At 44.4% G+C, this 24,501-nt stretch overlaps 1 protein-coding gene across 1 annotated transcript in view; it reads left to right on the top strand.

Moving 5' to 3' along the window:
- KLF12 (KLF transcription factor 12) overlaps nt 1-24,501 on the top strand; it is a 137,599-nt gene that overhangs the window by 43,983 nt on the left and 69,115 nt on the right. The window contains exons 2-3 of the mRNA XM_056861932.1: nt 280-817; nt 15,087-15,222. Of these exons, the coding sequence (XP_056717910.1) occupies nt 280-817; nt 15,087-15,222 (674 nt within the window). The remainder of the gene's footprint in view (nt 1-279; nt 818-15,086; nt 15,223-24,501) is intronic.

Raw genomic sequence — 24,501 nt, 5'->3', positions numbered from 1 at the left:
TGGTAGGTGAATAGCCAATGGCTGTTAAATCTAGGGAAATGAAAGAATGACAAGAGAAGAGGTAGTTTATACATTCACAAAATATTGCAAAAGAAACATTGGACCGACAGTTCCAAAAATTAAGATAGTGGTTTTTGACTTGAGGGGCTGGTCTTCAGCTTGTGGCTTTTTTTTCTGAAGGGGAGCACTTGAAGTAAATATACATCCTGTTGTAAACCCAATGTTTAGCAACAACTCCTAAAAAGATAACTTTCTGTTTTCCTTCCCTTCTCCCAACAGTCTCCAAACTCCCACAGTTACCCAGATATGGAAGCTGTACCCCTGTTGCTGAACAGCATGAAGGCGGATCCAGAAGAAGATTCCTTGTCCACAGACCATTTCCAAACACAAACTGAGCCAGTAGACTTGTCAATAAACAAAGCCCGGTCGTCCCCTATTGCTGCTTCGTCGTCACCAGTGTCCATCACCGCGTCGGCGTCGTCTCCTTCCTCTACTTCAACGTCTTCTAGTCGACCAGCGTCATCGCCAACAGTAATAACGTCGGTATCTTCAGCAGCATCCGCTCCGTCAGTATTAACTCCAGGTCCTCTTGTGGCATCTGCGTCAGGCGTTGGAGGGCAGCAATTTTTGCACATAATCCATCCAGTTCCACCTTCTAGCCCCATGAACCTACAGACCAACAAAATGAGTCATGTACACCGCATTCCGGTGGTGGTCCAGTCAGTACCTGTGGTCTACACCGCCGTGAGATCACCAGGGAATGTGAACAATACTATAGTAGTACCGTTATTGGAGGATGGGAGAAGTCATGTCAAAGGTAAGAGATCCTCGTTTTAAAATTTATTTACGTGAAGGAAAAGAAGAGCACAGCTGATGGGTCTCGTAGGGTTACAAACCTACCATTGATTTTTAAGCCAAGACAGCTGCTTGCCAGTCCTGCTTAGAAAATGCCATTCCCTGTGTCTGTCAGTCAGTCAATATTTATTAGAGCCCACAAGCCATGCAGAAACAGAACAAACTTTAATTAATTAATTACCTAAAAATCACGTCTCTACATATATAATTCAACCTAGTAACTCAGACAATGAGAAGGGTTAGAGGTAATCGGACATAATCTCAGCCTGAATTTTCATAGCAGAGGACAGAAATTTGGCTACTTGTTACAATGTTCTTTGATCCATCCCAGCCTATAAAATTTTAAGAGTCTTCTGCTCAGGAAACAGTTTTTTATCAGCCAAAACAGGTTCCAGTAAATCCCGGCATGCTTGAATATAAAATCGACAATGAAACAGTGTGCGAGCCAGTGATTCAGTCAAGTTTACCAGGGAAGGGACAAAATTCCTGTATCTGATTTCCCTGCCCCCACTTTCATAAAGTTTACATAGGGAAATGTGTAATTTCACATCATTGCTTAATGTGTCAGGTCCCCCTCCTGCAGGAGCCAATAACGTGGCACAGAGGGACTTATACGCAATGCAATGTCATGTTGTTTGCATTGGTGAAGTCTGATTTACACATGCGAGAAAAGGGCATTAGAGTGGACCTGCAGATGTTGTAGAATGTTCCTCTATGTTTAAAACATTCTGGAGGGTAGCCGTGTTCGCCTGCCATATAACAGTTACATTCAAGTCCTGTAGCATCTTAGAGATCAACAAGAGGATATAAGCTTTCAAGAGTCAAAGCTACCTCAAAAGAAGAACAAGAATTGGTTTTTCTATGCTGACTTTCTCTACCTCTTAAATAGAATCGAACCAGCTTACAAACTCCTTCCCTTCCTCTCCCCACAACAAAGACCTTGTGAGGTAGGTGGGACTGAGAGAGTTCAGAAAGAACTGTGACTGGCCCAAGGTCAGCCAGCTGGGTTCATGTGGAGGAGTGGGGAATCAAACCCAGTTCTCCAGACTAGAGTCCACCACTACACCACGCTGGGTTATACTCTAAAACTCTTATTGGTCTCTAAGGTGCTATTGGACTGAATCTATGTTTTTTTTATTAAAAAATCCCTTCAAATAGAAAAGGAGTACAGCAAGTAGATGAGGTACAATTTTATATTTGCGGTGATTGTTTTCTGTTTGCATGGAGATTTTGTTTTGTGAAGAAGTGTTCAAAAATGGACTCTACCACCTGCTGTGCTGTGTTCCAACACCTCTTTCTCCATTTCGTTTAAACGAAGCCTATGTGTTATGACCTGGATAGCCCAGGATAGCCCGATCTCATCAGATCTCAGAAGCTAAGCAGGGTGGGCCCTGGACAGTGTTTGGATGGGAGACCACCAAGCAAGTCCAGGGTTGTTATGCAGAGGAAGGCAATGTCAAACCACTTCTGAGCATCTCGTGTGTGTGTGTGTAAAGTGCCTTCAAGTCGCAGCCGACTTATGGCGACCCGTTTTTGGGGTTTTCATGGCAAGAGACTATCAGAGGTGGTTTGCCAGTGCCTTCCTGTGCACAGCAACCCTGGTATTCCTTGGTGGTCCCCCATCCAAATACTAACCAGGGCTGACCCTGCTTAGCTTCTGAGATCTGACGAGATCAGGCTAGCCTGGGCCATCCAGGTCAGGGCTCTGAGCATCTCATTCCTTGAAAATCCTACAGCAGGGGTGTCGAACTCAATTGTTACAAGGGCTGGATATGATGTAAATGTCACTTGGTTGGGCTGGGCCATGCCTCGCCAGCCCAGATTGGGAGTGGGGGGAGTCTGCCTCGGCTGGCTTGCAGGCTTGATGGCTTGATGGCAAAAAGAGAGAGAAGTGTTATGGGGGAAAGAGGGGAAAGTAGACGTCAGATGGCTGTTTTCCACGTCAGCCTTATGGACACTAATAGATTTAAGCAAGAACATCTATAAGGGTTTCCCCTCTTGCTTTCCCATTTCTTTCTGTCATGCCAGTGACACACACACTGTTGCCTTTGACAGTAGCAACAGGCAGTTATGCATATGAATGGATTTGTTCATAAATCTTCAGGATTTATTTCACTCCTCTCTTGGTCTCGTGTGTGAAGGAAGCTGCCTCTTTCTTTGCAAGCTCAGGCTGAATAATGTTGGCTTTTCATTGCACCTGTGGAACATTTGTAGCTGTCAACAAACAAACATTTGTATCTTGAATGCCTGAACTGTGTGTCAGGCCATGGTAGGGTACCGTGAGAGCATTGAGAGAAATACATGAATTAAATGCTCAGAGCCCATCCACAGAGGAGGTTGCCTGCTGGGTCTCTGTATGATTCATTAATATTGTGCCTTCTCTTCTTCCCGTCCGCCTCTACTGGAGGTAGGTAATTCTAGTGCATCACAGCATCGCTCAGGGCAGAAATATCTGGGGCTTTTGGTATGTTTTGTTTTGTGGCCACAATACAACTGAAAGCTTTCTGAGTCACCACTGACCTTACACCCGTGCTGCATTTTATTTCAGAAGATTTCAGGTTTTGAAAAGATTTAAAAGGTTTAGGTTTTTTTAAAAAAGTTTATGTATGTATTTATTTATTCGTCTTATATCCCGCTCTATTTCCCGGCCAAAGCCGGTCTCAGAGCAGCTAACAATCTTAAAAACATAATACATACACATTTAAAAGCATACCCAGCGTGGTGTAGTGGTTAATAGCGGTGGTTTGGAGTGACGGGCTCTAATCTGGTGAGCAGGGTTGGTTTCCCTACTCCTCCACATGAAGCCAGCTGGGTGACCTTGGGCTAGTCACACCCTCTCAGCCCCACCCAGGGTTGTGGGGAGGGGAAGGTGATTGTAAGCCTGTTTGATTCTTCCTTAAGTGGTAGAGAAAGTCGGCATATAAAAAAACCAGCTCTTCTTCTTCTGCATAATACAAATACAGTAAAATTATTAATAAATCAGTTGGCGCTGTTGTTCATCCCAGGAGCCTGTGGCCAGCCCAGGGAAAAGCAGTCTGAGTCCCCAGTTGAAACAATGTAGGTGGAAATTGTAGAGGAAGGGGAGAGGGAGTCCAGCTATGATGGACCCTGTTGCCTTCCTCAACTGTAGTAGGCCTGGCAGAACATCTCATCCTTACACACCCTGGCAAGATCCCACAGGGCCCTGGTCTCACTAGAAAGGGTTCCACCAGGCTGGGTCCAAGGCCAAAAAACCCGTGGCCCTGGTTGAGGACAAAGGAAAACAACAGTCCCACGGCTCATCTAAACAAATAATGCAAATATACTTCAAGCATACAGTGCTCGTGATAACATATACAGACCAATACAGATACAAATTCGTATGCCAAAACAATGAGCAAGTCCAAAGGGGATTGCCGAACACAACACACATCTGTATTGGTCTGTATATGTTATCACGAGCACTGTATGCTTGAAGTATATTTGCATTATATTGTCGAAGGCTTTCACGGTCAGAGTTCATCGGTTCTTGTAGGTTATCCGGGCTGTGTGACCGTGGTCTTGGTATTTTCTTTCCTGACATTTCGCCAGCAGCTGTGGCAGGCATCTTCAGAGGAGGAACACTGAAGGACAGTGTCTCTCAGTGTCAAGTGTGTAGGAAGAGTAATATATAGTCAGAAGGGGGTTGGGTTGGAGCTGAGTCATTGTCCTGCAAAGTATCAAAGGTAATGTGCTAATCATTGTCCTGTAAATATCAAGATAATGTGCTAATGAGGGTGTGGTATGTTAATGTGGGACCATTGTATCCTGAAGTGATCCATTAACATGTGGAATCCAAAGCTAATCCGCATGGCTATTGTGGACTGTAGTCTTTGTTAGTCTGGAGGTTTTCAGGACAGGAAGCCAAACCTTATTCATTCTTAAATATTTGCATTATTTGTTTAGAGGAGCCGTGGTGCTGTTGTTTTCCTTCGAGCTTTCTTTATTACAGTACCCTCGTGGTTTCTTCTTTCCTTGGTGGAGACAGCTAGACATTTTTCAGACCAGGGACTACCAGTAAGCTGGTATTTGCAGAGCGTAATGCTCTCTGAGGGGCTTACCGGGAGAGAGCTCACTAGAGGGATAACTAGAAAGGTAGAGGTGCCCTGGTCGGATAGCCCAGGTTAGCTCAATCTCATCAGATCTCATAAGCTAAGCAGGGTAGGCCCTGGTCAGTATTTAAATGGGAGCTCGCCAAGGAAGTCCAGGGGGACGCAGAGGCAGGGAATGTCCAACCACCTCTGAGCATCTTTTGCCTTGAAAACCCTACGGGGCTCCATAAGTCGGCTGTGACTTGGTGGCAAAAAACAAGAGGGGTAAGGGAGGTAAAAGGAGTCTCTGCCGCTGTTTACAGAAGACAGAGGGCCAGAGGATAATCCAGTTGAAAGGGAGGATAAAATTGGCCCATGTGGTTCTTATAACTTGTATTGAGGAGGAACCACTCTATGAGAAAAGATCTCCCATGCTTCCTGATGGGGTCCTTTGGATGAAATGCAAGCAACTTTATCAGCAAGCCATCTTGTAGGAATTCTCATAAAAGCAGTGTGTAAATTGTCTGTTTTATCAAGACTTGATTTTGTCGGGGTACAATTTCTTCTTTTTCAGTGTTATTGCTTCCTGTATATGTTTGCTTTACGTTGGAAGATCCATTTAGACAGAATAGGCTTCACAGAGTTATCACCACCACCATTCTTGAGCTTTCCTCTGCATAGGAAATTTCCTGGTTGCTGTGTGCCTTTTCTTTTGCATAACAGATTCAGAAAGACATTCTTTTAAAAAATTTTTGATAGGTACCCCATTTACTTACGGGGGGGAACGTCTGTATGTAAAGTAAGGCGAATGTTGAATTATTGTACATGCTTGAATATTCAGAGAAAAGAGGCCTTGCCATCTGCTCTGAGTTTCCGCAAGAAAGATGGACTGTAAATTAAGTATGTAAGTAAATAAATGAAGAGCTGAAATATTGGCAGAACAAATTTTGTGGACAGGCAGTACAGAAAATGGTGACTTCTTTTTGATATGCAGCGCAAATCATGAGTATTGTATGTGCTAGGAGATTGTGATGTTGAAGACTCTGGCACCTATTGGCTGAACTGCTCTGATGTCATGGAAAGCAGGAATATTTGCTGCTGGAAACTCAGCAATGGAACGCTCACAATGCTCAAGTTGAAGCTAAAGGCCAGTTTGGCTGAGAGGAAACCCTCCTACAGACAAGGTCACTTTTTGAGCGTAGGGAGTGTTTTAAGGCACGATCCTGCACTTAGAAATGCCTTGCCCGGCGTTGCTCAAATCTGTAATTGCTTTTCTTTCCCCTGGCTTTTTCTTTTAATGCCTGAGGGTGAATCAGTTTTGTATTGGATACTTGGTGTGATTTAGGTCTTAACAGTGTCAAGAATTCAATTTCTTGTGAGGGAAAATTCTACAGTGTTAAGTGCAAAAAGAAAGAGAATTCAAGTTGTTGTTCCAGGGGAGGGGGACTTATCCATGTAGACCAGTGGTTCCCAAAGTGGGGAGTACCATCCCCTGGGGGGCGGTGGGATTACCTAGGGGGGCACTAAGAGGCAAGGGGGCAGTAGGGGGTGCTAGAGGTGGGCCCCTTCAACTATGTTGTTGGATAAGGTAGGGGGTGCTGGGGTTGAGTTTGTGGAACCAAGGGGGTGGTGGCCCGAAATGTTTGGGAACCACCGATGTAGACAGATAAATGATCATGCACGTCTGCATTATGTGTAGGTTTTCATTTTTTCCCCTACTAAATGTACACTGGCCCTGCACATCTATGGCAAATACTTTTACTTCTGAAATTAGTGTAAATAATGACTTTGATTGGATCCTGTAATTAACAACCTATGGTAGATTAGAAGCAAAATGCAGGCAGAAGACATCTCCGCTCCTCCCCCTAACCGAATAAGAGCACAGTTGACTGCTTGAACCACACAGTCTCATAAAATCTCAATAAACCCTGAAAAACTGTGGAGTACGTGTAATCTTGCTATAAATTGTCATAAAAATTACCCTGTAGACTCTATATTATGATCATTAAGTTCATGGATGCTGCTGGTGTGTACATAAAGTTTTATGGAATAAATCGACCCGTTTTGCTGCCCCTATCAGAAAGCAAGCTGTTTTTGATTTAAAAGTTGATTGGCGTTATCGGGGCATTTTTCTAAAAAGCCGAAACCGCTCGTAATGACCTTTAATGGAAAAGGGGGCGGGGAGCGGGGACTGCCGTACGTTTGCTAGATGGTGCGGGTTCTTTGTGATGAGCATGTTTTCTTCAAGAAGCCCGTTAGTTTGAGTTGTAAAGCAGGGATTGTTGTTTCTGTACGCTGCCGCTTTGAGGTATATTAAGGAAACCTCCGCACAGCATCTAATCTCTCTGGGCTTGGTTTGCCGTGTATTGTGTCTCTCTGTATTTGTTTGAAATGCTAAGCAGCACATTTAGTTATTATCTTCTTCTTTTTTCTCCATCACTCCCCTGGCTAGTAAATGTTGCCTTCGATGCTCTGGAAACGCTGTGGTTTATTATTTTTTTTAAATAGCACCAAGACATGGACAAATCAGTTTTTCATACTGTTCCATAATGTAGCATATATACATTTCCATACTCGCTTGACTGCCAAGGAAGACTTGGACGCTGATGATGATTCTGGGGCCCAGGATCCGTTCACACTAAGGTTGCCAATCTTCAGGTGAGGCTTGGAGATTTCCTGGAATTACAGCTGATCTCCAAATTACTGAGATCAGTTCCCCTGGAGAAAATGGCAGTTTCAAAGAGTGGAAGCTGTAACATCTCTGGCAGTGTGGCGATGTCACTTTCGGTGTGCACTGGAAGTGATGTCATCCCGTCACCAGCGACACGGAGATGCTCTGATATTTAGGGAAAATCTCTATGGCGTATTTTTGCCACTGAGCTGTGTCCAAATATCAGCATGTTCCCGTTTTGCCAGAATATGATGATGTCACTTTTGATGCATGCTGGAAGTGCCATCGCTGTATTGCCGGCAATACTAGCCTAGGCCTCCTTTTACTCCCTGTAAGTCCCCCTGATGGCCAGCTGATTGGCGGTGTGGGGAGAGGCCCCTGGTGGCCACCTGGCAACCCTAGTCATTGCATGGGTTATATTAGAACATAAGGAAGGCCCTGCTGGATCAGACCAAGGTCCATCAAGTCCAGCAGTCTGTTCACACAGTGGCCAACCAGGTGCCTCCAGGAAGACCACAAACAAGACGAATGCAGCAGCATTGTCCTGCCTGTGCTCCAAAGCACCTACTATAATGGGCATGCTCCTCTGATCCTGGAGAGAATAGGTGTGCATCATGACGAGTATTCATTGTGACTAGTAGCCGTGAATAGCCCTCTCCTCCATGAACATGTCCACTCCCCTCTTCAAGCCTTCCAAGTTGGCAGCCATCACCACATCCTGGGGCAGGGAGTTCCACAATTTAACTATGCGTTGTATGAAGAAATATCTCCTTTTATCTGCTTACTGTTTTGTTGTCTCCTCATATATATAACATTTGAGTGAAGTATGTCTCCAGTTTATCCCGAAAAGAAAAAGAAATCTGTGCACTAATTACCAAACAGTAGGGAAATATTGGAGAGCCCGTCTGGTGCAGTAGTTGGGTGGGGATCTTGAAGACCCAAGTTAGAATCTCCACTCTGCCATGGAAGGTTGCTGAGTGACCTTGGGCGACTCACACACTCTCAGCCTAACTTACCTCACAGGGTTGTTGTGAGGATAAAATGGAAGAGAGGAGAACAATGTAAGTCGATTTGTGTCCCCATTGGGGAGAAAGGCGGGGTATAAAAGAAGCAAAAAACAAAATACTGATTTAGGGGAAAGCCAAAACCACTCTGGGAATTTCTCTTTTGCAAAGTCTGGCAGTAGTTCACCCCAAACAAATGAGATTTCCAGACTTAAAGAAAAGGAGGGGCTATCCTGGAGCTTTTAAAAACAAGTTTTCAACCTTCCTTTTCCAATTTTCTCTGGATGGTGTGGTGCGTTTTGACGACAGTTGCTTCTGAGTAAATTCATGTCCTGAGAAATGCAGTTGCACCCATCTTAAGCGTGGGAGTTTATTCCTAATATGGGATAAAGGCTTGCTTCTGTTTCATAATGCCGAGCCATTTTATGGAAATTAATCATCTTTGGGAGGCTGCTGGGGAAGTCCACAAAGATGTATTAAGCATTAAGCTGCCGTGGCTTCATTATAATTCAGGATATCTGGTACAGTAGTAGTCATAAAAATGTTGACATTCATGCTTTCCAGGATTTCAAGTTCCTGTGATGTAATCCTGATAATAGCTTTTCTCATAAAGCCTGGGCTGCTGCTGAATTCTTGAGAGAACGAATAAAAACATTGCAGATATGTATGGCCTGTTTTACAAGGTGACATTTTGAAACTCATGAGAATAAGGAGAAGAAGAAGAAGAAGAGTTAGTTTTTATATACTGACTTTCTCTACCACTTAAGGGAGAATAAACCAGCTTACAATCACCTTCCTCTCCCCACAACAGACACCTTGTGAGGTAGGTGGGACTGAAAGAGCTCTATAAGAACTGTGACTAGCCCCAGGTCACCCAGCGGGCTTCCTGTGGAGGAGTGGGGAAACCAGCCTGGTTCACCAGATTAACATCTGCCGCTCATGTGGAGGAGTGGGGACTCAAACCCGGTGCTCCAGATTACAGTCCACTGCTCCAAACCACTGCTCTTAACCACTACACCATGCAGGCTCTTGCTTTGAAAATTCCCTAGCATGAAAAATCATTGTTGCCACAAAAATATATTTTTTGTTTTCTTTGATGAGGTGATAAGTTTTGCGAATGGGCTTCCCATATGAAAACTGGCACACTTTGTGAGCCAAGGGTGGTTTCATGTGGATATCTGTGGAGTGGTTGGCTTGTTAGAAACTTCTTGCACGGTGGCTCTAATCACAAAAATACACGAGGCTGCCTCATACTGAATAAGACCATCAGTCCATCCAAATCACTATTGTCTACTCAGGCTGGCAACGGCTCTCCAGGGTCTCAGGTAAAGGCCTTTCACATCACCTACCACTTGATCCTTTTAGTTGGAGCCGTTGGGGTTTGAACCTGGGACCTTCTGCATGCCAAGCAGATGTTCTACCATTGAGCCAAAGCCCCTCCTAAATCTCAGTCATTTTGAGATCTGGGCTGCATTCAGACATTATAGCAAGCTGTAAGTAAATGAGCAGAGCGTGTTGCCATTCCTGCCCATCCCCTTCGCTCGGCCTTCTTCTCTTGTCCTATTACACTTGGGTTCAAAACGTCCTGATTTGATCGAGCTCCACTCCACCATGAAATTCAAACACTCCCACCCCAGCAACCTGGGCAGCCGGTCTCCGATAAGAGAGTTAAAAACCACCACCACCAAAGGGAGGTGGATGGGTTTAATTTTTCGATGGGCTGAACTCCAGCCAGAATGCTGCAGCTCAACATGTAAAATATGAAATAATACAAATCCCCCCCCCCACAACTTTGTCTACTACCAAGGGTCTAACAAACAAAATTTGGGGGGCTGTGTGGTTTGCATCAGAAGGGGAAAGCGGGAAAGTCTCTCCCTCAATGTCTGTGGTTGGCTGGAAGCATGCCAGTAGGTAGTACTAGATGTAATGGAGCAGGGTGGTGGAGTCGGAGAGGCAGGTGTGTAGTGGTTAAGAGTGGTGGTTTGGAATGGTGGACTCTGATCTGAAGAACCGGGTTTGACTCCCCACTCCTCCACATGAAGCCAGCTGGGTGACCTTGGGCTAGTCACAGCTCTCTCAACCCCACCTACCTCACAGGATGTCTGTTGTGGGGAGGGGAAGGAAAGGTGATTGTAAGCCGGTTTGAGTCTCCCTTAAATGGTAGAGAAAGTCACCATATAAAAACCTCCTCCTCCTCCTCCTCCTCCTCCTCCTCCTCCTCCTCCTCCTCCTCCTCCTCCTCCTCCTCCTCCTTCTTCTTCTTCTTCTTCTTCTTCTTCTCAGTGACACACATTTATTGGCATGTCTAGTTTGGGCTGGTTGAGTAGCCAAGGCTACCGTCTTTGCCTAGTTTTATCTTGCTCTTAGCCCTCACCTCTGTAGTAAACCTTCGGGACATGTATGTGATTTGTATTTTAGATGGCGTCTTCAGGTGGAGCTATTTCCTGTTGGTATAAGCGTGAATTGGATGGTTGAGTTTTCATCTGCTGTGCGATAAGGAGTGGGGAAGGTGGTTTGGAGTAATTGGAAACTGACGGGGGCAATCGCAGTGATTTAGTACACAACCTTTTCCACCTTAAAAAAAAACCATCTCATTCAGTTACATCTTATCTTAGGCTTTGTTGGGAAATGTTTGTCTGCTTCACCAAATCCAAGGAAAGGGCAGCACACATATCTTCAGCAGATTTACATCCTTCTGTCCCTGGTAGTTACTGTGCTTAAAAGGGTGCAGCTCTACTTAGGATGGCACTGTAAGTTTATCTTAAGCCAGGCAGAAAATTCAGCTGAAGAACACCAGTAGACAAGTGTGCAGGCTACTTGAATCCAATTATGCCTTTTCAATTTGTTAGATTTCTGACAGCTAAATTCACTTATCAGTCGCTTAATTAGAAACTGTGGCGATGCTGTGTCATTCATAAGGGCTTGCCGTTCGTATTTGGCACAGTCCAAAGGTAAACATCACACCTTCTGTAACTTCTCTGTTTTTAATCACACACACACCCCTCTCTCTCTCTCTCTCTCTCTCTCTCTCTCTCTCACACACACACACACACACACAGAGAGAGAGAGAGAGAGAGAGCAGGGTTGAATTTCTTTATAAACCTTTAGGATACCCATTTGTATAATAGTTTACCTGGAGTTTGGGGGGGGGGTGGAGCCTGGGGAGGGTGGGGTTTGGAGACTTCATTGGGGTATAATGCCATAGAGTCTACCTTCCAAAGCAGCCATTTGCTCCCGGTGAACTGATCTCTATCGCCTGGAGATCAGTTGTAATAGCAGGAGATCTCCAGCCACCTCCTGGAGGCTGGCAACCCTAGTCTAAGCCCATTGAAACCAGACGCGCTCTTGTGCATAGGACTACAATGTTATTAAGGTGGGATTCGCACATCCTGAACAATGCACTTTCAGTCCACTTTCAATACACTTTGCAGCTGGATTTTACTGTGCGAAACAGCAAAAATCCACTTGCAACCAATTGTTAAAGTGGATTGAAAGTGCATTATTCAGGATGTGTGAAAGTGCCTTTAGTCTCTGGTGAGCTGTATTCAGCTTAAACGTTATAGCCTAATTTTCCAACATTAAAACATACCAGCATCATCCCCACATACCATCACTGGTGTTTAAGGGTATCTTTCCCTCTGCCCATGAAAGGATGTTAACATTCAGCGTTCACGACCAAGAAATGATCGTCTTGCGGCATTAGTAAGCTTAACTCCATAATTAGTTGCATAATTCAGAAAGGGCAAGATGATATAGCTGCCATTTTCAAGCCTCAACTAAGTGAAGTGGTTGATGGAGTATCGTTTGCAAATAGATTTTAATGCTGAAGGGTGATCTTCCCCTCTAATTTGCTAACGGGATATTGAGAATGGATCGTCTCTTGCTTTGTATAAATCAAAGTCTGTCTAGCCATAGTACATACCATTCTGGCAAAAACACAACACTATTTCTGGCTATTCCAGAAATGAAAATCAGAAGGGCCATTAAACCAAACAAAAATCAGAAAACTCAGGAAAAACAGTCTCCCATAGGAAAGGTATTCTTGCCATTTATTAAAGGAGTCACTGATAGGATGGAGAAACTTTTGAAAAAACATAACCTACAAACAGTGTTTAAACCCACCAAGAAAATACAACAGATGCTACGATCAGCAAAAGACAAAAGAGACATCTCACCTTTGCAGGAGTATATCGTATACCTTGCAGCTGTGGACAAGTTTACATCGGACCACAAAACGCAGCATACAAAAAAGGATAAAAGAACATGAAAGATACTGCAGACTTGGCCAACCTGAGAAATCAGCAGTGGCTGAACATGGACTGACACAAACAGGACACAGGGTCTTATTCCAAGACACTGAAGGACTGGACAATTCTACCAACTATTTTGTCAGATTGCACAGAGAAGCCATTGAAATTCATAAACATCAGCACAACTTTAACAGAAGAGAGTTTAAGAATGAATAAGGCTTGGCTTCCTGTCCTGAAAACCTCCAGACTAACAAAGACTACAGTCCTCAATAGCCATGTGGATTAGCTTTGGATTTCACATATTAACAGATCACTTCAGGATACAATGGTTCCATATTAACATACCACACCCTCATTAGCACATTATCTTGATACTTACAGGACAATGATTAGCACATTACCTTTGATACTTTTTGCAGGACAATGATTCAGCTCAAACCCAACCCCTTTCTGACTATGTGTTACTCTTCCTACACACTTGACACTGAGAGACACTGTCCTTCAGTGTTACTTCTCTGAAGATGCCTGCCACAGCTGCTGGCATCAGGAAAGAAAATACCAAGACCACGGTCACACAGCCCGGATAACCTACAAGAACCAGTGAACTCTGACCGTGAAAGCCTTCGACAATATTTTGAACTCTATTTGTGGTTGAGGTTTTCTTAAACAATTGTCGTTATGGACTGAGTATGTCCACAAAACAGTAGGAGATTGTAAGGGATTTACTCGAAAGGGAGACAACCCTGAATGTAAGACAGCCATCCCTATCCACACACAAAAATTACTGTCAAATATGACTATAATTTGTATGCCAATGTAAGATAACCCCTCTTTTTTTGATGGCGTACCTGGAAAAAACTAGGCTTGTATTTGATTGAATACAGGATCTGTTAAGCTCAAAGTTTTGTATCTACTTGTATGAAAGTTCCAGCTATTCTCTGAAAGTCAAGACTAAAGAAAGCATTTAATCTGACTGATATTCTCTGGTTACTAAAATCTAAGCTTTAAAGAGAAGAACAAGCATTTCAAGTGTCTTGGTAGAATAACAGGATTTGACAACACAGAAGGGGAGATTTTAATTTTGTAATAATGATTCATTATGAGTGTCCTCCCACTATTTTTCCCACTGTGGGACCTTCTCCCACCAAATAATTTTAACTCTCTTGGGGGTCTTTTCTGGTTTTAGTTCTTTAACATAATTGTTCTCCTTTTACCACTGTTTGTCCTTCTGAAAAAGAGAGGTCATTCTTTTTACCTCACATTTTAGTCCAGTTTTTTAAAAAATATAACAGGCGAACAGGTGTTTTTAAAAATTCTTCTGATCCAATTATCCATACTATCGTCTTATGAAACCTGATTAATTATGAGCATCTAACATTAAGCCAGTATTTTGATTTTTAGCATTCTTATGAAAACTACAGAGATCATAATGCTGATGTCAGATTTACGTCTTTATGGGTTGGATCCGGACTAAATTATCCAATGGAATTTTCCTCCCTCCCCCCTCTCACTGCAGCCCACTGACCTCCAGTATGGTGTAGCCAGCGTGGTGTAGTAGTTAAGTGTGGTGGCCTCTAATCTAGAGAACTGGGTTTGATTCCCTACTCCTCCACATGAGCGACAGACACTAACCTTGTGAACCGGGTTGGTTTCCCCACTCCTGCACATGAAGCCAGCTGGGTGACCTTGGGCCAGTCTCAGCTATCTTAGGGCTCTCTCCACCCCACCTACGTCTCAGGGTGTCTGTTGTGGGGAAGGGAAGGTGATTGTAAGTTGGTTTGATTCTTCCTTAAGTGGTGGAGAAAGTCTGCATATAAAAACCAACTCTTCTCCTTCCTTCCTTCCTTCCTTCCTTCCTTCCTTCCTTCCTTCCTTCCTTCCTTCCTTCCTTCCTTCCTTCCTTCCTTCCTTCCTTCCTAGTAAATAGCATCATTGAACCAATTGGAATTTACTTCCAAGGAAATATTTTTAGGATCAAACTGCAACCCCCCCTCCTCGCTGATATAGCAGAATAACATATGTGTAATGGTTATCAGTATACTTCTGTCATTGTTTGTTTGCATGTGAGATGGCATAGGGTAACTGGAAATGCCAAACCACTATGCCTGTTATTCTCAGTGTGGTAAGAATATCAGGATGGCCGCATAGTAGAATGAGCTGGAGGTGTACACCTTGCGTGTTCTTCCCGGGCGGTATGGATTTCACTTTGTGAATTTTAATCCACTGTGTATCTTTTTATTCTTCTCCCCCTCCCCAGCACAAATGGACCCACGTGGCCTGTCTCCCAGACAAATTAAAAGCGACAGCGATGACGACGACCTGCCAAATGTGACCTTGGATAGTGTTAACGAAACCGGATCCACCGCCCTGTCTATAGCCAGAGCCGTTCAAGAGTAAGTATCGGGTTCTCAGGGTTATGTCAAAGCAGCGGTGCCTAATGGAAACACCGGGTCATGTGGCGTTCTCTAGATACGTTGCCCTATGTCTGCATCGGTAGAGCTGCCGGACCGGTTCATTTGTTAGCTGTACCTTTACTTGCTGATCGCTCCGTCCCTGTAGCAAGCTGGGAATATATGTGACCATGTTTGTGTGTGCGTACACTGTAACTTGCAGTTGGAATATGATTTTCAGTGGCCCCTTCTTTTCTCCAAACTGGCTGTAGAACCGGGATCTGTTTTGATAAAGTTGATTGGTGTGTTAAAAATAACCTCCCTAGCCTGTGCCTCTATGGCGATATAGCTAACTGTTGTTTTCTAGAGGAACAGGTTTCGAACTCTTCTGCAATTTAAAGTTCTACACACCTTAAAGAATACTATAAGCCTATTGAGTTGCTTTAAAAAAAAAAGTGATCACAGTTTTAATTTGTGTTCAGGAAAGCAGTGGTTGTGTTCCAGAATTTGTGGATGTTCAAAAACTTTATGGAAAAGCGGGTGGAGTGTATTGCGGTGGGGTATTATATGCACAGTAAGGTAATATTATGGTCATTTCAGAGGTGGTGGAAGTTATAGGGACTATTCATGTAACTTAGCCAGTGATTTGATTCTTACCATGGACGAGAGAGTGTCTATCGCTGAGTAACTCAGAATTTGTGAAGGGAGAATTTGTGAAGGGTAAGAGATATGAAAGGGTAGAGGGCCCTGGAGAGCCGCTGCTGGTCAGACAATACTGACTTTGATGGACCAAGGGTCTGATTCAGTGTAAGGCAGCTTCATGTGTTCATGTGAAATATAAGGGACACCTTTCCCCATATGGACCATTACTCTTCCCTTATTTTTATTAGTCAAAAAGGGCAAGAGTCCAGTAGCACCTTAAAGACTAACAAAAATATTTTTGTTAGTCTTTAAGGTGCTACTGGACTCTTGCCCTTTTTGACTACTGCAAACAGACTAACACTGCTACCCACTGTGACTTATTTTTATTACTCATTTACTTCTTTTATACCCCACCATTCTTCCTAATGGGCACCCAAAGCAGCTTACGTTACTGTCTTCTCCTTCATGTTATCCTCACAACAGCCCTGTGTGGTGGGCTAGACTAAGTGTGTGTGACTGGGCGAAGGCCACCCAGCAAGCTTCCTTGACAGAGTGGGGGATTCGAACCTGGGTTTTCCAGATCCTAGTCTGAAACTCGTAACTATTAAACCCCGCCGGTTTTCCCTGGAGAACTGAGATCAAGCAATGAAGTGACGTTATTGGCATCACCATCGAGGGAGTCAAAACTGTCCTCCACAAGAAACAGCTTTCTCTTCCATCTTCGGGAGTTCCCTTTCTCAGGAAACCTTTGATATCCTTGGCTGTCTTAGATGAGCAGTTTAAAAAGTTTTTCCTCTCATTTGGTATCTTCTGCTGATGGCATATTTAATTTTACTGCTGCTGCTTTTTTATCATATTGTTTATAATATGGGTGTTTTATTGTTTGGATTTTAATTTATTGGCCTGCATCCTACCACTCTGCTTAGGAATGCTCAGCGTCTTCTCCAGCTTAAGTGAATCCATGAATTCCGTAGTCTGGAGCCTTCCTCCAATGTGAATGACGCTTGGAGACGCTGGAGGGAAAATCCTTAGGCCATTTGGCTTAGAAAGAAGGCTTAGGTTTCTAAGCTGAACAGCTTGGAAAGAAGGTGCTTAAGGGAAGACATGATGGAGGTCTATAAAATTAAGAATAGTATGGAGAGAGTGGACAGGGAGATGTTTTTCTCCCTCTCTCACAATACCAGAACGCGGGGGTCATCTGCTGAAGCTGGAGGGTGAGAGATTCAAAACAGATACAAGGAAGTATTTCTTCACACAACACATAGTTAAATTGTGGAACTCCCTGCCCCAGGGTGTGGTGATGTCTGCCAGCTTGGAAGGCTTTAAGAGGGGAGTGGGCATGTTCACAGAGGAGAGGACTATCTTTGGCTGCTAGTCAAAATGGATACTAGTCATGATGCATACCTATTCTCTCCAGGATCAGAGGAGCACGCCTATTATATGAGGTGCTGTGGAACACAGGCAGGGCAATGCTGCTGCAGTCGTCTTGCTTGTGGGCTTCCTAGAGGCACCTGGTTGGCCACTGTGTGAACAGACTGCTGGACTCGATGGACCTTGGTCTGATCCATCAGGGCCTTTCTTATGTTCTTATGGAAGAGTAGTTCAGACTTTGTTTTGTATGGAGTGGCAGGATACAGAACACTGTTAGCTTTGGGGTCTTAGTGATTGAACACTGCCACGTCATTGGAAAGAATAAGTAAGTGTTGGGATTCTCGGCATACAGAGAATGTTTGATGCTCCTGTATCACAAGAAGAGGATCATTGGCGGAGAAAGACTGAACTGGTCCTCCTACACCCAGGGTCGCTGAACTGCCATAGGGGGATTCCACCTCCAGTGCAGGTCAAATCTAGGGTGTGTTACGGTAATAATCCAGGTCAGCCATCTGTGCTAGGGGAGGGAATCTGTACAAGAGGAAAATATCTGCTCCCTCCTGCCCCTTCACTTCCCAGGGGGAGGGGCTGTGGCTCAGTGGCAGAGCATCTGCTTGGCATGCAGAAGGTCCCAGGTTCAATCCCCGGCATCTCCACTTAAAGGGACCAGGCAAGTAGGTGATGTGAAAGACCTCTCATATATATAATTCTAGCATTATGGAACAGTGAGGACAAACTGCTTTTCAACCACCTTCTCCATGCCATGTATACAACTGTAAAAATGGTACAGACAAAGTGGCCATTTTCTCCAGGGGAACAGATCTCTATCAGCTGGAGAGGGAGGGGCTGTGGCTCAGTTGTAGAGCATCTGCTTGGCATGCAGAAGATCCTGGGTTCAGTCCCTGGCATCTCCAGTTAAAGGAAGTAAGCAAGTAGGTGATGTGAAAAACCCTCTGCCTGAGACCCTGGAGAGCCGCTGCCAGTCTGAGTAGACAGTACTGACTTTGATGGACCAAGGGTCTGATTCAGTATAAAGCAGCTTCAGGTGTTCATATGTGTGTGAGGATAGTTAAGGCCACAAGTCCGGTCTCACAGTGATCAATACAGAAACCTGTGGAACAGCTTCCTCAACAACATGAATCCAGTATAAGGTTTAAGCACAACTGTGCAAATATATATACTTTTCTGCATTGGGAAATAGTGTTACTGAACTACCGCTGACCTGCTTTGGCAGAGCTTTTGCGCGGCATTCAGAGGCATTAAGAATGCTGATTTTAGGGAATATTAATCCGTCAGCAAAAGAGAGAAAGCGTGTCACTGACGAGTAGATATAATAATCCAGGGTTAGGTCAAAACTTTTTTTTCCCTGCTGCCTCAGGCAAGGCTGTCCCCATGAGAACAGAGCAGGCATATCAGAAATGAGCCAGGATGTGGGTAGCATGACATTATCTGGGCGGGAGGGGTGTGCAGAAAGCAAACTGGCAGGGAACAGGTGAATGTTTGGGAAGGATTCAGAAAGTCTGAGCAAAGCCAGCCTGTAGTAAACAAAGAAGCAAAGATAATCAGGTTCTGCGTCCAAGAGGCTCTGCACAGGAGGTGTTCGCCACCATCTACAAGGCTATTCCTGCTTCCTTTCCCCCCCCAAACAAGTTTCTTTTACAAGGAATTCCACATCATGATGCCAGCGTGGTGTAGTGGTTAAGAACGTGGTTTGGAGCGGTGGAGTCTGATCTGGAGACTGGGTTTGATTCCCCACTCCTCCACATGAGCGGCGGAGGCTAATCTGGTGAACTGGATTTGTTTCCCCTTGCGTACACATGAAGCCAGCTAGGTGACCTTGGGCAAGTCACAGCTTCATTAGAGCTCTCTCAGCCCCACCTACCTCCCAGGGTGTCTGTTGTGGGGAGGGGAAGGGGATTGTAAGCCGGTTTGAGTCTCCCTTAAGTGGTAGAGAAAGTCGGCATATAAAAACCAACTCTTCTTCTTCTCACTGTGGCGCTTTGCCATAGTGGCTAACATGCCGAACAGAAAGTCATCTGCTGGAATTATTCAACAGCTTGCTAGATGGCAAGCTACTTGTGCAAGATAAGGGTAAAAATATCAATCTACCTTACAGGTTTTTTGGCCTGTATCCTATTGCTGCACAAAGCAGCGTTCAAATCCTTCCTCCAGGCTCAGGAGACTTCCTGCAAGTCAAGGGGCTCTTCCTCCATGCTAAGAGCCATTTAATTTGGAGGAAGATTCTGTAGACTGGAGGAACTTCTTTAAGCCTTAAGTGGTAGAGAAAGTCGGCATATAAAAACCAACTCTTCTTCTTCTTCTACTTCTTCGTCTTTGTCTTCGTCTTCATCTTTCTGTTCACCCAAAAACTTGCTTCCTGAATTTCCAACATCAGTAGGTCTAAATTTTAAAAAGAGGAGCATTTTCTCTTTGGATTTTAAAAACCTTGCAATATCATAGAATCATAGAGTTGGAAGGGAACCACCAGGGTCATCCAGTACAACCCCCTGCACAATGCAGGAAATTCACAACTACCTCCCCCCACATCCCCAGTGAAACCATACTCCATGCCCAGAAGATGGCCAAGGTGCCCTCCCTCTCATGATCTGCTTAAGGTCATAGAATCAGATAGATAGATAGATAGATAGATAGATAGATAGATAGATAGATAGATAGATAGATAGATAGATAGATAGATAGATAGATAGATAGATCGTTTATTTACGGCCCTTGGCCAGATAAAGGTAATAGAATCAGCATTGCTGACTGATGGCCATCTAACCTCTTCTTTAAAACCTCCAGGGAAGGAGAACTTGCCACCTCCCGAGGAAGCCTGTTCCACTGAGGAACCGCTCTTAAGTTTCTCTTAAGTCTGGCTAGAAACTTCAATCTCCCCCTCTCAAACTTAAATGTTCTCCTCTGAACCACACGCCAGGAAATGGTGCTACTTCTTAATAATAGATCTGATTCTTAACCTTGCCCTCGTGTAGATCAAAAAACCCAGAGAATGAGGCCAGGTACAAATAAGGGTGTTTTTCTGCAGAACAAGGGGAACCCCCAGATTTACCAAAAATCCCCAACATAAAAAAAAATTAAAATATTAACATTTGGGGGGAAAGGTCAAGATCTTGTGATGCTATGTTGTAACATCTCAGCCTCCAGGCAGGTGAACAGGGCAGGACAGCAAGTGAGTGGGAGAAGGAGGAGGGCAGGGGAGAAGAAGTAGAAGATGCCGCCCCTCACTACTGCTGCCACCATGTGAAATAGGTGGACGGAGTTGCCAGCACTGCTGGTGGGCAGGTAAATGGGAGGGGGGAATGGGAGCTGTTTGTCACATTACATAAGAACACAAGAAAAGCCATGCTGGATCAGACCAAGGCCCATCAAGTCCAGCAGTCTGTTCACACAGTGACAAGTCAGGTGCCTCTCGGAAGCCTACAAACAAGACAACTGTAGCAGCACCATCCTGCCTGCGTTCCACAGCACCTAATCTATTCGGCATGCTCCTCTGATCAAATCTAATGAATTTAAAAAGTGACTGCTCTGATATCTGCAGTGTAACGGGAGGAGCAGGAGAACTGAAGATAATTGCTGAAAATAATGCTGGAATGGTTAATGTTGTTTGTGCTACAATTGACTGGTGTGGAACAATCGAAAGATAGGGTGAGGTTGATGTGTAATTCTGTGCACTGCTGGTACAGCAGGGGGCTAAGAATTGAACCCTGAATCAAGCATAGTCAGTGTATTGTGAACTCTGCCACTGCAGGTGGTTTCCTGGTTTGACTCAGAGAGGAATTCTCATGGTTAGCTGATGCTAGACTTCAAACTACTGTTTTTTATTCATTCGTTTCCTTCTCTGTTGTGTTTATCAGGCAAGATCTTAGCAGTCTTTGTACTTTCAGTAAAGCAGTTTCATTTCCACCCCCAGACAATTTACAGCATGCCCCTGATTTTATTAGCAGTTTATATTAATAACAATAGTCTCCAAACATTTCTCCAGAAAAAAATGCTTAGATTTCGCAAGTGGTCAGCCTTTCAAACATCTCATGACATTGTTTTCTTTCCAAGCTGCTGTTTCTTCCTTAATTAATTACTTGGTTGATTGCACTTAATGAAGCCCCTCTTAATGAACTGGACAGTGTTGAGTACTATGTCTGAAATGATATGGTGCTGTCAGCAAATAAAACCAGAGCAGGTCAGATCAGTCTACGTAAGGGCGTCACTGAGGGCAAACGGAGGCTACTGAGAGCAAGGGCACGTGATCACAGCCAAAGTGACTGAAGCCTTATGGAAGATAGTTTCAGAGGGTAGATGTGTTGGTCTGCAGAAGAACAGATAGATTCGAGTCCAGTAGCACCTTGGAGACCACAATATTTTGGGGGGAAGGGGTATGAGCTTTTGAGAGTCAAAGCTGAGTGTCTGATGAAGGAACTGATTCTTGAAAGCTCATACCCGCTTAAATCCTGTTGGTCTCTAAGGTGCTACTGGACTCAAATCTAGCCGAAACGTTATTGAAAAATATTCGCAGTCTGTAGTTTTGGCTTCTTTCTAATGCGAAAATGTTTGCTCAACCGCTTGCAAAAACTGGTGGTGGTTTTGTATTCTGTCTGAATGAGCGTAAATTATTAGAGGACAGTGATGTAAGACACAGATGAAATGCTCTCGTACGTGCTGGTCCTAGAGACCCCAACAGTACCAGAAATATCCTCCCCCTACATGACAAGTCTCAGTCTCCTCTTTACCAATGCAGAGGCTGCGGCAGACGTTGAGATCCCACGTTGCTTTCCGTTTTCTCTCTCTACGGTCATGTATGTATGGGTTCTTTCACTCACGTTCACCTCCAGTCTGAATCGGTGGTTCCTTGGAGTTATGTTTGAGTTTTCCGTCCATTAGAGATGACCTCGTGCCCAGCCCTTGCAATGCCCGGGTCTTCCCATTCCTCTGTTAACCCGACTCTTCCATCTTCCCTGAGCAAAGTCTGGGTGAAATCCCCATGGATAAGGCAAAGTGCAGGGCACACAATCTTGGTTTCGCTCACAGCCAGCTACAAAGTAACATGTCCAGAGGCAGGGATTCAAATACTTCCTGCTTCCTCAGAGCTCTTTCTCAACAGAAGAAAAGTTTTTTAAAACAGGCCTGGATTTCTCCTCCCTCTTTCAGATTGCTCCTTTTTGTTGTTGTTGTTGTTCTTAAAATGTTTTTTTATGCAGCAATAGGGTTTTCGGGGGGTTTCTCTCACAGTAAGCACTACAGTAAGCCAATTACAAGGCAGCATTTAAAGGGCGGGGACTTGATTTGAGTTCGGAGACTGCTGGTACATAGATTCCCAACTGGAAAGTGTGAGTCCAGCGAGCAACCAACCTCAGATAGAACTCCCATGCATAAATGGCCTACATCTGTTAGTCAAATTGAGAGGAGTCTGTGGTTGCTAAAAGTAAGACATTGCTCTGCACAGCGGCAGCTGTGATTCTGGCTTTTATTGCAGGAAGTAGCAGATCAGAAGGGGATTACAGCAGGGAATGTAGAAAAACTAGCCATAGGAAAGCCCTCGTACAGTCTAGTAAGAGTTATGTGTAGAAAAGCAAACTTCCTGCATGTTTGCCTGAACATTTTTGCAAGTTATCATCTGCAAGCACTGGCCATTTTGACAAACGGTTCTCGTCTCTATGCCCTGCTTAACCCCTTGCCTAATAACGATCGGGCATTAAGACCAGAAGTATCCCGGTCTGAACGCTGCAGCATTCCAATGCAAGGTCAATGGCAAAGCATTAGGCATTCATATTTTAATTCAAGAATGTGAATCACTGATCGCTGGAGGAGAATGCAGAGCGGTGCTGGGCTAAAAATAAACCTTGGCTTATCAACGGTGTCCAGTTCCTCTCAGGCCTTGCTGTCGAGCCAAGTGCAGCCCCCCTAGCTCTATGCGGTAGCTACCAAGTGCTTAATAACCTCTATTTTTGCAGTCCTAAGCTTGTATCTTGGGACCTTGGGCATGCAAAGCATGTGGTTTACCACCGAGCTAGGATGCCATGCCCCTGGCCAAGCCCAGGTTGTCTTTTGAAGTGTAGCGGGCAGCTTCTGTTTATGTTTCTGTGGCAACCGGGGGTCTTTTCCATGTGACTGATAGGTCAACAGGTGTGCTAGAACACATTTTGAATGTTACATTTTCCTTTGTGCCCAGGCAGGCTTATTCGGGATCTTGTGGTTTGGAGAACCAGGTTTGATTCCCCACTCCTCCACATGAGCGGCGGACTCTCATCTGGTGAACTGGATTTGTTTCTTCGCTCCTACACATCAAGCCAGCTGGGTGAACTTGGGCTAGTCACAGCTCTCTTGGAGATCTCTCAGCCCCACCTATCTCACATGGTGTCTGTTGTGGGGAGGGGAAGGGAAGGTGATTGTAAGCCAGTTTGGTAGAGAAAGTCGACATATAAAAACCTCCTCCTCCTCCTCTTCTTCTTCTTCTTCTTCTTTTCTTCTTCTGTTCTAATTTTTATATTGCTTCTTTTCCCCAAACCTTTAATACAAGGACCACTTCACATATTAGAGTTTTAAGGGTACACCTAAAAGTGGAGGTAGACTGTGAATGCAGCTATTTTGATTTGGCTGCAGATTGTTGCTGTGAGCACATTCAGTGGCAAACACACATTTGCCTATGAAAAACAATGTATGAAATGGCCCCGAGACTGACTGAATAATGAAATGAACGTGTAGGTGTCCTAAAAAAACACAGTGTTAGTGCATTTCTACCTGCTTATTGCTGGTTTTAGTCTCAAAAGATCCACAGTATCTTTTTGTGGCTGTTGTTCTTGGAACTGCATAAATTCACAGTAAGAATGGAGCTGTATTTTGTTTCATCACAGAAAGCACTACAGGCTAGTTTGTTAGGAGAGGAAGGTTAGAATCTGGAATGTTCAGGATAAGGCGTTTGCTTAGCAAAAACTTCCCAATAACCTCAAGCAAGTTAAATCTCTTTTTCATGTGAGTGGGTGTTTTGATCTGTTTCCTGTGGACAGCTGTTGACAGTTCTGGGTAAAGGAATGGCTACAGGACTTTTTCTTCTGGATGAAGACTGAAGCATAAAAAGGCCACAGTGTATTTATCCAGGTGTTTGTTTTCCTGGACAACTGGCAAAATTCTGAGCTCATATATGAGGCTGCAATTTCAGGGCTGGTTCCAGATTTTGAGGGGCCCCGGGCCAAGAGTTTCCAGGGGCCCCTTTCCCTTCTCTGCCCACCACCAGGAACTCATGCCCTCCTTCCCTGAGGA

The sequence above is a fragment of the Euleptes europaea genome, chromosome 16 (assembly GCF_029931775.1).
Source record: "Euleptes europaea isolate rEulEur1 chromosome 16, rEulEur1.hap1, whole genome shotgun sequence".
Taxonomy (NCBI): domain Eukaryota; kingdom Metazoa; phylum Chordata; class Lepidosauria; order Squamata; family Sphaerodactylidae; genus Euleptes; species Euleptes europaea.
This window is presented reverse-complemented; position numbering and strand designations above follow the sequence as displayed.